We start from the raw sequence: 15,146 nt of genomic DNA on the forward strand, positions 1-15,146 counted from the left end.
TTTTCGCTGTGTTTTAAAGCTGTTCGACTTCTTTGTTTTGTTTTGATTGCTTTTAATGTGTACATCAATCCTCCCATGTTTGACTTCGCTGCATGTTTGTGTCTGTCCAAAGCAAGGAGGCTCTGTCTTTTGTTTTAGGTCGTTTATATGTTTTGAGGTTTAGTGTCACGTCAATGTTTACTGAAATAATACACAGTTTTATCGAGGAGCCAGCTCCGGGTGCGGGTGTTTTCGCTGCGTTGAAGAGCCATGGTCCTCGACTGTTGTCTGCTCTTTGGTTAGGTTGTTGTCATTTTGAGAATGTTCCCATTGCTATTCTTAATTTTACCAATCAATAGTTTTACAACAACACAAGGGACATATTTTTTGTTGAAAAAAATTTATCTCGATTTATTGCAGTTTCAAGATTACCTTTAATTAAACAAATGTGTAACAGTCGTCAAACGTTTATAAAAATTGAGAATGGAACTCGGGAGCGTGTCTAAGGGGCAACAACCAACCAAAGTGCAAAATAGAAGTAAAAGCCCACATATTGGTCTATAACACACCGATACAATCTTGCACCATGGGGCGGTCTTCAGCTGGCCCCTAACATATCTTATCAAATAAATCGTTATGAAGATTTACTTAATACAAAACATACAATCACATTATTCAATGATTGGAATAAGGAAACAAACAGCGCTTTGGTCGGTATTAATGTCTCTTTAACGTTAGCCCCATTTCCATTGTCAATTTTATCTTATATAAATCAGTCTTCCTAGTTGTCGTTTGAGGACACAACGGCTTTATGAAGTCCATAGAGAATTTGTGCAACATTGATTAATATTTATGTTGGGTTTTTTGCTATCAAATTGTTCATATATCAATTATAGTTTTCATATTGTGCATTAAACGTATACAACAAAGTTATCATTTTAAATAAACTAGCACAACTCAATTATTATTAAGAACGTCCCTTATTTCACATTAAAGTGATTATATGTCCCTTTAAATTATCTTCATCTACCCATTATAATATTGATAAGTTTAGATGACAATTTGCAGAAAAAATTTCAGAGGACGAGACTTTTTCAAAAGATTCCAGACAACGACGGACGACTACAGATGAGAAAAGCCCAGTAGCTAAGGGTTGAAAAAATAAAAATGGATGATAGCCGTCTTTTAAAGTCATTAAAACTGTCATTATATTTTTTATCAAAAAATGTTTTGAATTAAAATAAAAAATGCTAGAAGCTGTCACTTTTTATTTTCCAGTTGTTCTGCAATATTTGATAAATCAACACCTACTATTTCTTATATTCTTGTTCTCTTATAACTGCTTTGTTTTTTGTTTTTTAAATCAAGACAAAACTATCGGTTAAATGTCAGTGTTCTATTCTATTTGTACTGTACCAGCCATTTTGTTTTCAGGCAGCTGTAGTAACCGAATAAGCGCTATTTACAGAATACTGTGGATTCATTAATATTCCTTGAATACTATTTTTTGCAGATTTCTTGGATATAGGCGAACCACGAATTCAGGTGTTCAACTGAATACAAGTGTTCTATAGGCTTGTGTATAGACTTTGGCAAAACCACGAAAATGCAAATTTTACTGTTTCCACGAAAATTGGTTTCCACGCAAATAAAAATAAAAGAATCCGCCGTATATCCAAGAGTTATTGTTGCTAGGTTGAATTGCATTTGATTATGCTGTTTTAAATAGAATTATATTTAAGACGAATAATGTACACAATAATGACAATGATAAGCGCCCAGTGTTTGTATAACCTGACAGAGATCGAAGGAGCCATATGAGCTTAAAGGAAAAGAATCATGATAAGAAAGATTTGATGTACATTTTGTCTCCTTTAACACAAACATTGATGGTTACTAGCCATTTTTCTACGTTAAGAGAATGGCTACCACTGACTGTGGTGTCGGTATTGACAACCTACATACAAGTGTTCTATAGGCTTGTGTGTAGACTTTGACTGCAAGTGCTAGGGGCACCGAAAGGGCACAATAGGAAAACATAAAACATGAAGAAGCGTACATAAATGTTGTCAAAGAAAAACAATAAGGGCTTCCGTCTTCTCATCATACCTCTATTAAGTTAAAAGAAGCACAATAACTTTTTTTATTTGAGAAAAAGATTATATATAAGTTGCAGCAAATACATTTGTTATCATATTTATCAAACAAGCATTTAAATAAATAGGACAACATTTGTTTGATAAGGTTGTGTCATAGTGTTATATAATGAGTAGAAAAGTAAAAAATGCAAACATAATTTTGTCTAAAAAAACTTATGTACCTTTTCAACCTTGTCAGTACCAGTGCAAACCATTAAAACAGGTGGACACAATTGGTCTGTGTGATCTGACCCATCTTTACAAAAACAGTGAATACAGTCAAACCAAAAGTCAATGTAATCTGAAAAAATACAAGGACAAATATTACATAAATTATTTGATAAATCTTTTAAGACAACTATTTTTAAACAATTATGTCAAAAATTGATGATTTGCATAGAAAAATAATTTGCTTTTGCCCAAAACCTATAAGGAAAATCGATTGTTCTGTCATTAATAGTTTTAACAGATAAAACGTACATCAAAATATTCTCGACAATTTGGTGATTTTGAATTCTCATTGGAATTAAATTATAAACTGTTAAGTCAATGCTGCAACTTGATTTATTTCAAGTGTGCATACTATAGAATATCAAGTATCATGTGTAATGAATAATTATGTTTTTCTTCCTGTCGATCATTATACATTAGCATTACAGCGGGACATATAATTTTAGACTCAAACTGACTTGATTACGCTATATCGTTTGGATATTAACTGATTGTTATTTTGTCTTAAATGAATAATTTGTATGTCAATAGCTTCGAGTACTCTTATACCGGTAATTTGCCTTTTTATTGTTTTTGTTATTTGTTTTGTTGTGCTTTGTTTCGGTTTGTCGATTCGATTCGTTTTCAACTAATTTTTATTTTTTTTGTTGTGGTCGTTACAAAATTGTCCCGGGTAGGATGGCGTAATACATATTTTACCCAGGCTGCACCTGCATGTGCCTGTCCGAAGGCAGAAACCTGTAATTCGGCGGTTGTTTTTTGTTGTTGCTGTATATTATAATAGTATTTCATTTATTTTATTTTTTTCACATTCTGTCTTCGTTTTGTGCTGTACATGTATGTGTCACTCCCATATACGCAGCCTGTCACGCAGGGGTTGCGGTTATTACATTTTCAATTGTTTGTTGTTTGGAACACACATCAAGTGTTGGCTATTTCTTTTGCTTTTTTTTAACATATTGTTATGTCGGAGTATTTTTTAGCTTACTATGTAAATGAATTATATTTTGTTCATTGTGGAAGAATCAACTGTGACATAAATTAGCTAATATTTACGTCAGATAGTCTCTGGTAGATATATATCTTATCATGTGACACAATCAAAACAATGAACGCCTGCAATCGCTTCTTAAATATTTATATTTTCAGAATGATAATCTGTCTGGTATGAAATCAAAAATTATAGCATTTGAAAATTGAAGACGGCTCCTCTTGAAGGTATCGTAAGCAATGCAGGATAAACAAGAATGTGTCCATTGTACACGGATGCCCTATCCACACTTTCATTTTATATGTTCGTGAACCATGAAAATGAGTAAAATCTCTAATTGGCATTAAAATTAGGAAGATGATAGCATAAGTAACATATGTACTAAGTTTCAATTTCATTTGACCTCAACTTCATCAAAAACTACTTCGACCAAAAACTTAATCCTGAAGCGGGACGCTCAAATGGACGGACGAACAAACGAACGAACGGACGACATGACGCACAGACCACAAAACATAATACGCATAAAGGGACATAAAAATAAACCAAAAAAACTATTAATAGATTAATGAATGAGACGTCGCTCTGAATAATACACTCTATTAGAAGCAATCACTGGACCATCATTATTAAGAACCATTAAAATTATCTTGTTATACCCAAAATACTAATTTTATTTGGAGATATGCCAAAATGAAATGTGTACTTTTGAGCGTATTTTTGCAAATTGTACCTTCGATTGAGTTAAATTCCTCGTCCTGTTTGAAAGATTTTATATCTTCTGTAATATCTGTAACAAGAATATAAATAGCATGGGGAGTAAAAAATGTCTGATGTGTTGCATAATAATCCCTTTGACCTGCAAAATCCCATATGCCACATTTTACTAATCCTTCTGATGTCATTAGTTCTTTCTGATTTTTAGCATCCAAAATGATAGTATCCATTTCACTAATCATCGCGTCTGTTATATCATCAGTGTTTTTAAAATTATGATTAACGGGAGACAAGGACGATTCATCATGTATTTGCTTAGGTGTTAATGTATCTTTTTCGCGAGGTTTTGGCGTGTTTTCCTTGTCATCAATGTTTAATTTTTCTTTATCTGGGTTGCTTTTTGGAGCAGCTGAACTGTTCAAATATTCAAGCGTCGTTTTCTCTTGTTCATTTTTCTTTTCATCTCGTTTAATAGAAGATCTGTTTGATTGATGTGGTTTGTTCTGTCTCCTTTCCGTATCTTTTGAATGATCTTCAGAACGACCTAGTTTTTGAACATTTCTCTTCTCTTCATTTTTTGATAATGCTTGTGACTGCGTAGAATTTGTATCTATTTCTTTATGTTTGATGTCAACAGCTTGCAACAACCTCCTCATTCTTTCTATCTTTTCTGTTTCAACTGCAACACACAACATTAGTATCAAACGTAAGATAACATTAATTCCGATTAAAGACATAATATAGTATGTTCACAAATATTGATTATAAGTTTGTCTTGCTGGGTATGTTTATCATTGTTGACTTCTCCTCAAACATTTGAGTTAACTTGAAAACATAATCAAATTGTCATTTCATGGCTATCAATCCTTTAATGCAATAATTAAGGAATAAAGTAATATTGTAGTTGTTGCATATCATATTTGATATTTTTGTTTTAATTGTTTGTTTAATATATCTCTGAACTTTAAGCAGTCTCTTTTGCCACCTTTCAAGAATAATGACTTGAAAAATTATATCACTGAAAAGATAGCTACAGTTTTGGATTTTCTCTGACAGTATTGGATGCCGTAACTCAGTATTTCGGTCCAGGCATGTAAAGACTGATTAAACATCAATGACTGCGAATAGTATGCAATTAAACAAAAAAATATTTTGGCTACGCAAATAGTGAAAGTATGTGTGTATTATCTTGTTTCATTAATGATTGACAAATTATAGATTGTAACTCATTCCTAAATATAAATGGTTTAGAGTTTAGTTATCATCTTGAATTATTTATAGTTATTTCTAGACGTAGAATGTTCAATTTTATTTTGATACATAAGCTAAAAAAAAAATTTTATGAAAAGAAGATTTGTTAAATGTTGATTACTTAACGTCGTGGTGGAAAAAATATAAATTCAAGCTCCTTTAAATTAGTTCTATTGTAATAGATTAAACAAAATTGAGTATGAAAATGTGGAGTCAAAGAGACAACAACCCAACCAAAGAGCAGATAATAGCCGATGGTTACCAACGGGTCTTCAATGCAACGAGTAAATCCCACACCCACTTAACAAAAATGTGTCATAGTTGAGTAAAAATGAACGTCATACTAAACTTTAACTAAAGTTTATAAATGAACTAAAATTAAATAAAAAACATACACGACCCTCCGCTTTACCTCGAGACAATATAAAACACATATACGCACATCAAAACCAAGTTTAAAATAAGTCAGTATCCGATGTCAGAATAGGTAACAAAAGAAACTTAGGGTTATGACACTGATAAACAAATAAAACAAAATAATACTAGCAGTTACTGACATGCTAGTTCCAGAACTCAATCAAACTGATTGAAAGATTTTGTTGTCATCATATGAAAATCAAGTACAATCCCTCCCGTTAGGGGTTTAATATCATTTGATGATATATGAGAAGAACATTCTAACAATAGGTTTAAAATAAATGTGTTTATTTCCGATGCAAAACTCTTTGAGTGAATCAATTTTAGTACCAAACTATGCCATCTTTAATGACCTAACTATATCCCTTCTGAAGGTTTGGTTGCCTTTTGTGGTGAATACCGACAATTTTGTGCTTTGTAAAGAATATTACCGTAAAAGATTGAAGGTAAAGTATAATATGTTTTGCGTGTTGATTTATATTGACGAATGATTTCCTTGTACCGATGATGAAATTAATTAAATGTTTTGACTAGTTTGTGAAATCGAAAAAGCTGGTGTAATAATTTTCAGTATAACAGATATTTTTTACGTTATATTCCAGGACGTTGTTACATAAACGAGCGAATCAAACAAATACATATATATAAGCACCATAAAATACTAGTCACCATCTAAAAGTTGATGATTAACATTCGGAAATGAAAAATCATCTCTTTTATCATATTTTTTGGAAATAAGCTTCCCGTTAAAAATAAACATATCAAGAGCCAGGAAAGGGCAGTGTTCATGGTTAAAATTAACATTATTTAAAGTAAGTTCGGCAAGATAATTTTATTAGTGTACATACAGGAGACGTTATTGTTGAGAGCCAAAATATCATCCAAATATATAAAAGTGTTATTAAATGTTTTAGTCAGATATTGTTTCGACGGGTCTTTACTGTTTTTCGTCATATATTGGAACTCATAACAATACAGCAACATGTCCGCAAGAAATAGTGCACAATTAGTTTCCATGGGAATTCCGACAGCGACTAATTTGTTTCGAAACACTCAACGTGGAAATGTTTGTTGTTCCTGTAATTGAACATATTAATATTAACAAACTGAATAATTGACATACTGAAACATGTTAGGAAGAAGATGTTTTACGACATTATTTTAGTACTTTTATTTAAGAAAATGTCCTTTCAACAAATTCTTACCACCGTTGGTTAATGTTTAAATGTTTTGGCGACTACCAGTTTCAAATATGTGCATTTTTCCGTATAAAGCTTTAATTCATACTTCATTGATTAATGACGTCATTAACATCGTTTGATCTCGGGTTACTCTCAGCAAACGACGTGGAAGTAAGAGTGAATCAGCACAAACAATCCATGACGTTGACGTATCGAGATAGTCATATCTTACCGCGGGTGTTTGAAGAACCTCATTTTAGAAGTTCCTTTACTTGCGTCGATAATTTAAAATGATTTATGACATTCAGTTTAATAGTAGCCTTTTTGCGTAACATGTGTCTTTCCAAGACATATCTTTCATTATTTGTTTTGTAGCAGCTGGTTAAGAGTAATTTTGATTTGTTTACTCTATGTCGTTTGGTGTTTCATGCTTATACATGTTGTTTAACCGAGTTTTGTCAAAAAAGGCAACAAAATAACAATTTTTGTATATTTAACTATGTTCATCGTGAAATGAGCATTTTCACTCCCTGTTTGTATATACCTCCTTCGTTTGTGTGTATATATATAAAAAAAAAGAAGATGTTGTATTGCAAATGATACAACTCTCCAGAAGAGACCAAAATGACAAAGATATTAACTATAGGTCACCGTACGGCCCTCAACAATGAGCTAAGCCCATACCGTATGCATGTTTAGATAATTATATAGCATGTTTATATATTGTCATAGAAATCATAATATCTAAATAAATTAATAGATTTAGCAAACAAAATGTTGTATGTAGGTTCCATTTAATATTTTTCACTAAAGCTATTGGCATATTTTGAAGTTTCTGGAATAAAGTGGTGGTTATGGTGTTCTGTTTTTGTGTTGATTTGTATGTGTTTGGGAGTGTTCTACGTCTTCGTGTATTTGTATTTAAAGATCGAATAATGCAGATAAATTAAGACAGCATGTCTGCTTCATATGAGTTTTACCATAATTGAATACACCATATTAAAGTAGCAAATGCTTTAACAAGTATCAGGATCAATGCTGTTGAAGATTATATAAATAAAGGCAACAGTAGTATACCGCTGTTGGAAAGTCATCAATCGATTATAAGAAAACAAATCCGGTTACGAACAAAAACCGAGGGAAACTCATCACCTATAAAAGAAAAACAACGAAACAACAGAAACACTTAAGTGCAATACAAAACCAAACAAGTTCACACAGAAAAGAATTGTAAGATAACAATTGCCATTTTCATGACTTGGGACAGGACATTTTAAGACAAAATGATGGGTTGAACCTGGTTTTGTGGCTGGCTTTTATTGCAATGTTAAATAAAACACTTAAATGACAACATTAACATTGAGAAAGGAAATGGGGAATGTGTTAAAGTGACAACAACCCGACCATAGAGCAGACACCAGCCGAAGGCAACCAATGGATCTTCAATGTAGCGAGAACTCCCGCACCCGGAGGCGTCCTTCAGCTGGCCCCTCAAAAAGTATGTATACTAGTTTAGTGATAATGGATTACATGACAGGACTAAGGTAAACATAAATGCAAGAACATTCAGGATAGAGAAATACAAAAATCAACAATACAATTATACAGTTATTACACAGATATGCTGACTAACCACAAAATAAAAACGTACACGTGAAACAACTTAGGACAGCATATAAAAACAGCACAACAGAATCACGAATTGTCTATCACACGACTTGATCGACGCAACAAAAGTGACGTCACAGGTAAATTTCTAAAAAAATATATATAAAATATAGTTGACACGTCTTATAGCAATGCAAATTCATACTCAGCAAAACAGTCATATTCATAGTCAAAAAATGCATACCACAACTTGAAATAGTGTATGCTTGACAGCATAATGAAACATGTGTCATTCACCTGAATATTTTATAAAAGTATACAGATTTTGTTTTATTAGAATACAGCTATAAAAAAGAATAATTTCAGGAATAATTGGAAGAAGATGCTCTTTATGTGATTGAAAAGTAATTTGTCTCATCACAATGAGAAACGTAATGATGATGATAGAAGTTGACCTTTGCATACCAATGACAGTCTTGCACGATCGGAATATTTAAAAGTTACAAAGTAATATTTATAAGATAATATATATATATATACGAGTCTAAATTGAAAACTACGTTCAAACCTATGGTTGCGTTATATAAAACACATATATATATATAATTATTAAAAGATAATAACGGTTTCAATGCATCACTTTTTTACTAGTACTTTCACTGCTTTCGCAGTTCTTCGGGTATATATATATCTATATATAAAACGTTGGAATAGTAGTCAACGTTTTTCCCCACGAGGGTGCTGGATCGAAATTATATAAACGCCTAAAAAGTTGTACACAACAACTCGAAATACAAAAAAAGGGTAACTATCAATGTAATTATTTATAAATATTTTGGATAAACAGAAATCTTTCCTCAGTCAGATTCTGATGTTAAATGAATCATCTTTAAGTCTTCTTATATTTAACTATTATAATCTTGAAATTTATACAATAAAAAAGTAAAACCGAACATCAGTTAAGACGCTTGCACCATTCTAAAAAATTGTTAAACATGACATAGGTTATATGTCTTATTACAACAGAGAATTCAAATATATGCTTTAAATACAAATAATAATGTGCGATATGAACTAGCACGATTCTAAAACTTTAACGGGAACAACAACTATAATGGTACAAGAATATTTATACAAAAAAAAGTAACAAATAGTACATAAATGTCTTTAATAAATCAATAAAAAATACAAAGATCTAGTATTTTATAGATTTTGTAACGATTTAAAATTCAATGAAATTACCTGAAAAAAATTATGACACTGTTCAAGGTACATATGGACTTTTCGGGAATCGAACATAGTACAAAGGAATGTCACGCTTACATACAAGTGACACATCAAAAGAATCAATTAATCCAGAGTTTGTGCTTCACCTTCAATGATGATTCTGAATTATCAATATAACCAAGTCGAGTAAATCTATAGGAGAATGACAGCTAATGAATGCTCATCCACAGTAAAATATATTTGTTTAAGTTTATTTAAGTCATGGTCGAAATGAATAATTCCATGTTAATGTTGTTGATTGTCTTGTCGTCAAAATGAAAACGACGAAACGACAAAAAACATCACACAAACAAAAACGAAAAGTCAGTGAAAACAACTCAACGCCGCTTATTTTCAGTTTCTTTTAGGGATGGATTACCAGTTTTTTTTAGAAATTTATTTATATTTACCAATACAACACTTTTTGATACATAGGAAATCAGTGCATTCAGTACTCAAACATCGTATTTTTCAATGTTCCAATGGGACGGAATCTTTCTGATTATCTTTAAAAAACTTTGTTCGTGTAAATGATCCCCATGCCTAAAAATTTAATAGTTGTCCGCCAGGGGAGCTGATTGGCGTATCTGTAATCCTAAGAGCTTTTCAGACCAAAATTAGTTTACTCTTAAATCATCTAAGAAATTAAACCTTCATCCTTTCGATATTACAATTTTATCACTTCACAATGTCATTTTTTTTAACACTAATTTGATTTCCATTACATAATGGATATGGATATCTAACGCTTGTAAAAATATTATTAATTATTGACGATTTTATTATTTTCTAAGGCTTTTCCACCACAAAGCAACCATTGTATTTACCGTTTTGAGCACAATATTTCAAAATGTGCAGCTTTTTATGATTTCAACTTGATATATTTGACATGTCCTTCTATCTCTTTTGAATTGATCGCCACCGAGGAATTGTATGTAGACGAAACGTGAATCTGGTGTAAGAAAATATAAATCTACAATGCTTTTTTGTCACTTGTAACTGTAAGTACTCTTTGAACGGTCGTTTTGCTAGTTGTTTTCCTTATTTTCTGCTATGTGCCTAATTGACCAATCTTACCCTTTCTAAATGATTTATATTTCATCATTTGTTATATTGTAACACCCTTGATCAACGTGTCTAAAGAGGGTTGGGATATCAAAAACATGTTTAATCCGTCACATTATTTCTCTTTCTGTATCAAGACAGGATCATGTAAGTTAGTCTGTATTGTTGGCTATTTTCATATTTATTTATTGATATATCATGAATCAAGACAATTAATTTCATTTTGTATTGCCGTAGAATTGTGTGGCTTACTACACTATATATATGTTTTCGGTATTGCTCTTAGATGTAAGCAGTATGGAGTCATTCTATTAGTTACATACACATGATAAACGCAAGTTGCTAATTGAATTATTGGCAATAATATCTCATCTGTTTGTTTACTTGTACATTTGGTCGAAGTTATATCGCAGTGCATTTCTTTAAGACAATTAATGAAAATAAAAAAAAAAATCAACCTGCGGTTTCTCAATAATATTTTTATAGTGTGTTGTACTACTTTTAGGACAAATTATATCAAAATGATAGAAAACAATGGACAATTGTACGTTAAGGGTGTCTTGAAATCTTTTGAAAGCTCCAGAAATGCAAATTTTAAACCTTTATCAGCTGGACCAAATCACTACTTTACTATAAAATTCATGAATTAAATAAGTGCAATTTTATCCCCTTTCTTGCTATTTGAGGTATAAAATTCAAATAAATAAATTTGGAAGGGGTATAACAAAAATTGGCAAGTAACTCACTGTCCACACTAGGGACAAGTTGCGTGGACAACAACAATCAAGGCACGATAACTGTGTATTTGTTTCATTAGGAATCCGACCAATTGTTTATATTGGCGGATAGTTGACATTTTAGCAATCATACTACATGTAATTTGTTGTTTATTTAACTCGATATATGCTTAAATATGTAAAATTTCTTTTTGTTAGTTATTGAAATCTTATATGCTTAACATTACGGAAGTTTAAAGAACGTTCGTGACGCCCATTCTTTAGTTTTCTATGTTTTGATTTGAGTACTGTTGTTTGTAGTTTGGTCTTTTCTTTATCATTCATCGCGTTTCAGTTTAAAGTGTTACATATGAGAATAAGAATGTGTGGTACAATTGCCAATATGTCCACTTTGGATTAAAATGAGGAAACATGTATTTATGAGCCAAGTGCATTAGTCTTTTTTAAATTACAACCATAATACAATAGTTTTACACTAACTTCACTGTTCTATTTCCACACTCCCATGGAATTATTATTAGCCTTTTCTTAGTATTACATTGTTTGAATGCTTTGTATCGTTTGAACTCAATCTATGAGCTCATTTTACTTTTTAGCAAATCAAGCAATTCAGAATTGGGAATATAACAAAGGTGAATAGCCATGGTGTATCTCCAATTGAAATATAGGGATATATCTCTGCTTTGTTTGAAGTGAAATGTTCCTTCAGCCAATTTAGTTAATTCGTTATTTATCTCAGTTATCTATTAAAATAAAATACTGAGTAACTATTCCTGTCCTATATAATTTTCTATGTCTCAGTCAACGAATTATGATATCAAATTTTTCAACTAGATTTTTATCTACATTACCAAATGGGAAATATAGTATTTCAAGATTTACATGACGAAATATGTAGCGTGTGTAGCAATGAGGTTTCTTTCAAAGTGATATTCAATTTACGATGCTATGTACGAGGCCATTATTTCTGTGATAGATACACTTACCTATTATAAGTCGAGAAAAATAAAACTAAACAATAATATTTAATGTATTTTTTGCAGGACAGTAAAATCATTTCATACTAATTCAAATATTAATACTACACGTATTAAATGATTAAACAGTTTTCAAAGAAGACAAATTTGAGAAGTGTATGGGGGTTTACTGTGCAAACTTTTTTACTGCATGATAGCGCTTAGATTTTCGACGTTTTACATTTTCCCTCCGCCAAAAATTATCTGCAAACATATTGACCTTCAATATTTAATACTCTTAAAAAATTGGCGACGTATAAGTGAGATATTTATTTGACATTGTTTAGATTTAGTTTTTAGATTTAATTGACAACAGTTACTGACCACGAGAGACAGAACGAAGTGGATGTAAAATCATTAGGTCACATTACATTTAACAACATATGATACTAGATAGCTTACTTAAGAATGTCCGTAAATCTAATCCTCTATCGGTTTAAAATCAATCACACACTTGTCACCATACACTATGCCTCACTATGTGCAAAAGTGATTACGATCATATGAAGGTCTATTTTTTGGTAGAGCTGGTATGGTTTGCTCAGTATTTAATCCTTGTATGTTGGGTTTTGTGTTCTTTCGTTTGTATGCTTGTTTTTTTTTTCTTGTTTAGCTATGACGTTTTTAGTTTATCTTTTACTAATTACGTACATTACGTCTCTGTGATGGTCGTTATTTTGATATGTTTTTGTAAAATACTCAAAGATTAATGCGATATACTGCTGCAATAAACCAAATGCATTTACTTTGAATAAATCAAATACTTACAACAATAACTGTCCTTTCCCAAATTAAGATTTTTTTTATCAATATTACAACAGAAACTCTACAAAACATTAACGAAAACAAAGGATACTTTATCTTATTGTCCCTATTGGTATTTCCTTTTTTTATATTCCTTTGGCACCGTCTTATGGTGTGATATGTCAAAAATTATTCGCTATAATTATTCCTGAAGTGATGTTATGTGAACCAACAAGCGTAAACTACATGTAATAAACAATTAAGTCAGGGATTGCTTTACCACAAACTCCTTAAAACATTTACTAAGTAGTTACATAGCTACAAAGATTTAATTTGCAACTTGACTACTTATTTGAAATGGAGTTGCACACCCCGCATATTACGGTGATGTTGCGAAATGAGCCCGGACATTTATATATAATTCGGGTTGACTTACCCTACAAAATGTGCTTAGTCTAAAAAAGACTTATTATTTGCTCGGGCAGTGATTTTACTCTACAAGACTCGACGATATCTTAACAGTAATTAACTGTACATAACTATTCTCGACTTTGGACTCGACTTTTATTTTATTCTGTTTTTGATGATCTTGGTGTAGTCTGAAATGACCTCGACAAAGGCTCGACCACTCTTGACCTGAATCGATCAGTCTTGACATGTCGTTTATGCCTTTTGGTTTTTCTTAATTAGATTTTGTGAATAGGAGTTAAACGATTCAACAATTATAATGATGATGTTGACAGACGACGGATGCAAAGTGATTACTTTCAGTTAAGGGCAAATCTTTTAAAATAACAAATTCCATAAGCTGTTTCTTGATTTTCTGCTGTTGACACTTTTTACAAAAAGACCTCTAAACTCACCACATCTGAAAATCATATAGGTAAAAAGTTGCTAACACATACAATAATTCAATCCATTGCAGGTAGGAACCTAAAGATTTAACTCACCTTCACCTACAATCCATTCACCATCACTTGTTCTTATTTGACATGTTTTGTCAATATCTATTCCATCAGTGCTTATTACATCATCTAGTTGTTTCCCTAGTAATCTACGTACTAGACTTGTCTTTCCAACTCGATCTTTTCCAATAACCTGAATTCTAACATATTGTCTGATCTCTGTTCCAGTCTGCATGGCTTTCTCATATATATTTCGTTCATCTTTAGTTGGAATTTCTTTTAATAAAGAACAGAATGACTACTGAAGAACATTTTGAAATTGAATTTTCTAATCAAGGTTCCCGCATTCATTTAGGATGTTATACATGTGACAGAATAAAATTAGCAATTGCATTGTCGTTAACATGTTAAAAAACAATGGTAGACCTTGATTCAATATTGTTATTCTCCTACATATTTTATCTATATCTCTCTCTTAATCTGTTCATTCATTTTAATTGTTACAATTATCATGTGTTCTTCTAAATTCTACATCTTCGAATTTTAAAATTATAATTTGGAGTATTCCTGGTAAAGTTAAGTAAATAAAAAGGAATAGGACGCACAATATTTTTACAGTGCTCATTTCATTGACAAAGTACCATAGGGAAAGTCAAACTCATAGATTAAAAATAAATTGACAATGCCATGGCTAGAAAATAAAAAGACAAATAGACACATAAAAGTACAAAAGACATAACATAGAAAACATAAGACTAAAGCAACACGAACCCCGACAAAAGCTTGAGGTGAGCTCAAACACTCCGGAAGAGTAAGCAGATCCTGCTCCACATGTGACATCCGTCGTGCTGATCATGTTATTAAAAGCCAGGTAAATAGTTTAATTCGGGAAGCCACATT

At 31.5% G+C, this 15,146-nt stretch overlaps 1 protein-coding gene across 1 annotated transcript in view; it reads right to left on the reverse strand.

The window, feature by feature from the left end:
- Window positions 1–15,146, reverse strand: part of LOC143074152 (uncharacterized) — a 164,345-nt gene that overhangs the window by 28,214 nt on the left and 120,985 nt on the right. Inside the window, exons 13-15 of the mRNA XM_076249700.1 lie at window positions 14,292–14,522; window positions 4,073–4,735; window positions 2,300–2,418 (exon numbers count right to left, since the gene is read on the reverse strand). Coding sequence (XP_076105815.1) covers window positions 2,300–2,418; window positions 4,073–4,735; window positions 14,292–14,522 — 1,013 coding nt within the window. The remainder of the gene's footprint in view (window positions 1–2,299; window positions 2,419–4,072; window positions 4,736–14,291; window positions 14,523–15,146) is intronic.

This window comes from Mytilus galloprovincialis, chromosome 5, assembly GCF_965363235.1.
Source record: "Mytilus galloprovincialis chromosome 5, xbMytGall1.hap1.1, whole genome shotgun sequence".
NCBI lineage: Eukaryota > Metazoa > Mollusca > Bivalvia > Mytilida > Mytilidae > Mytilus > Mytilus galloprovincialis.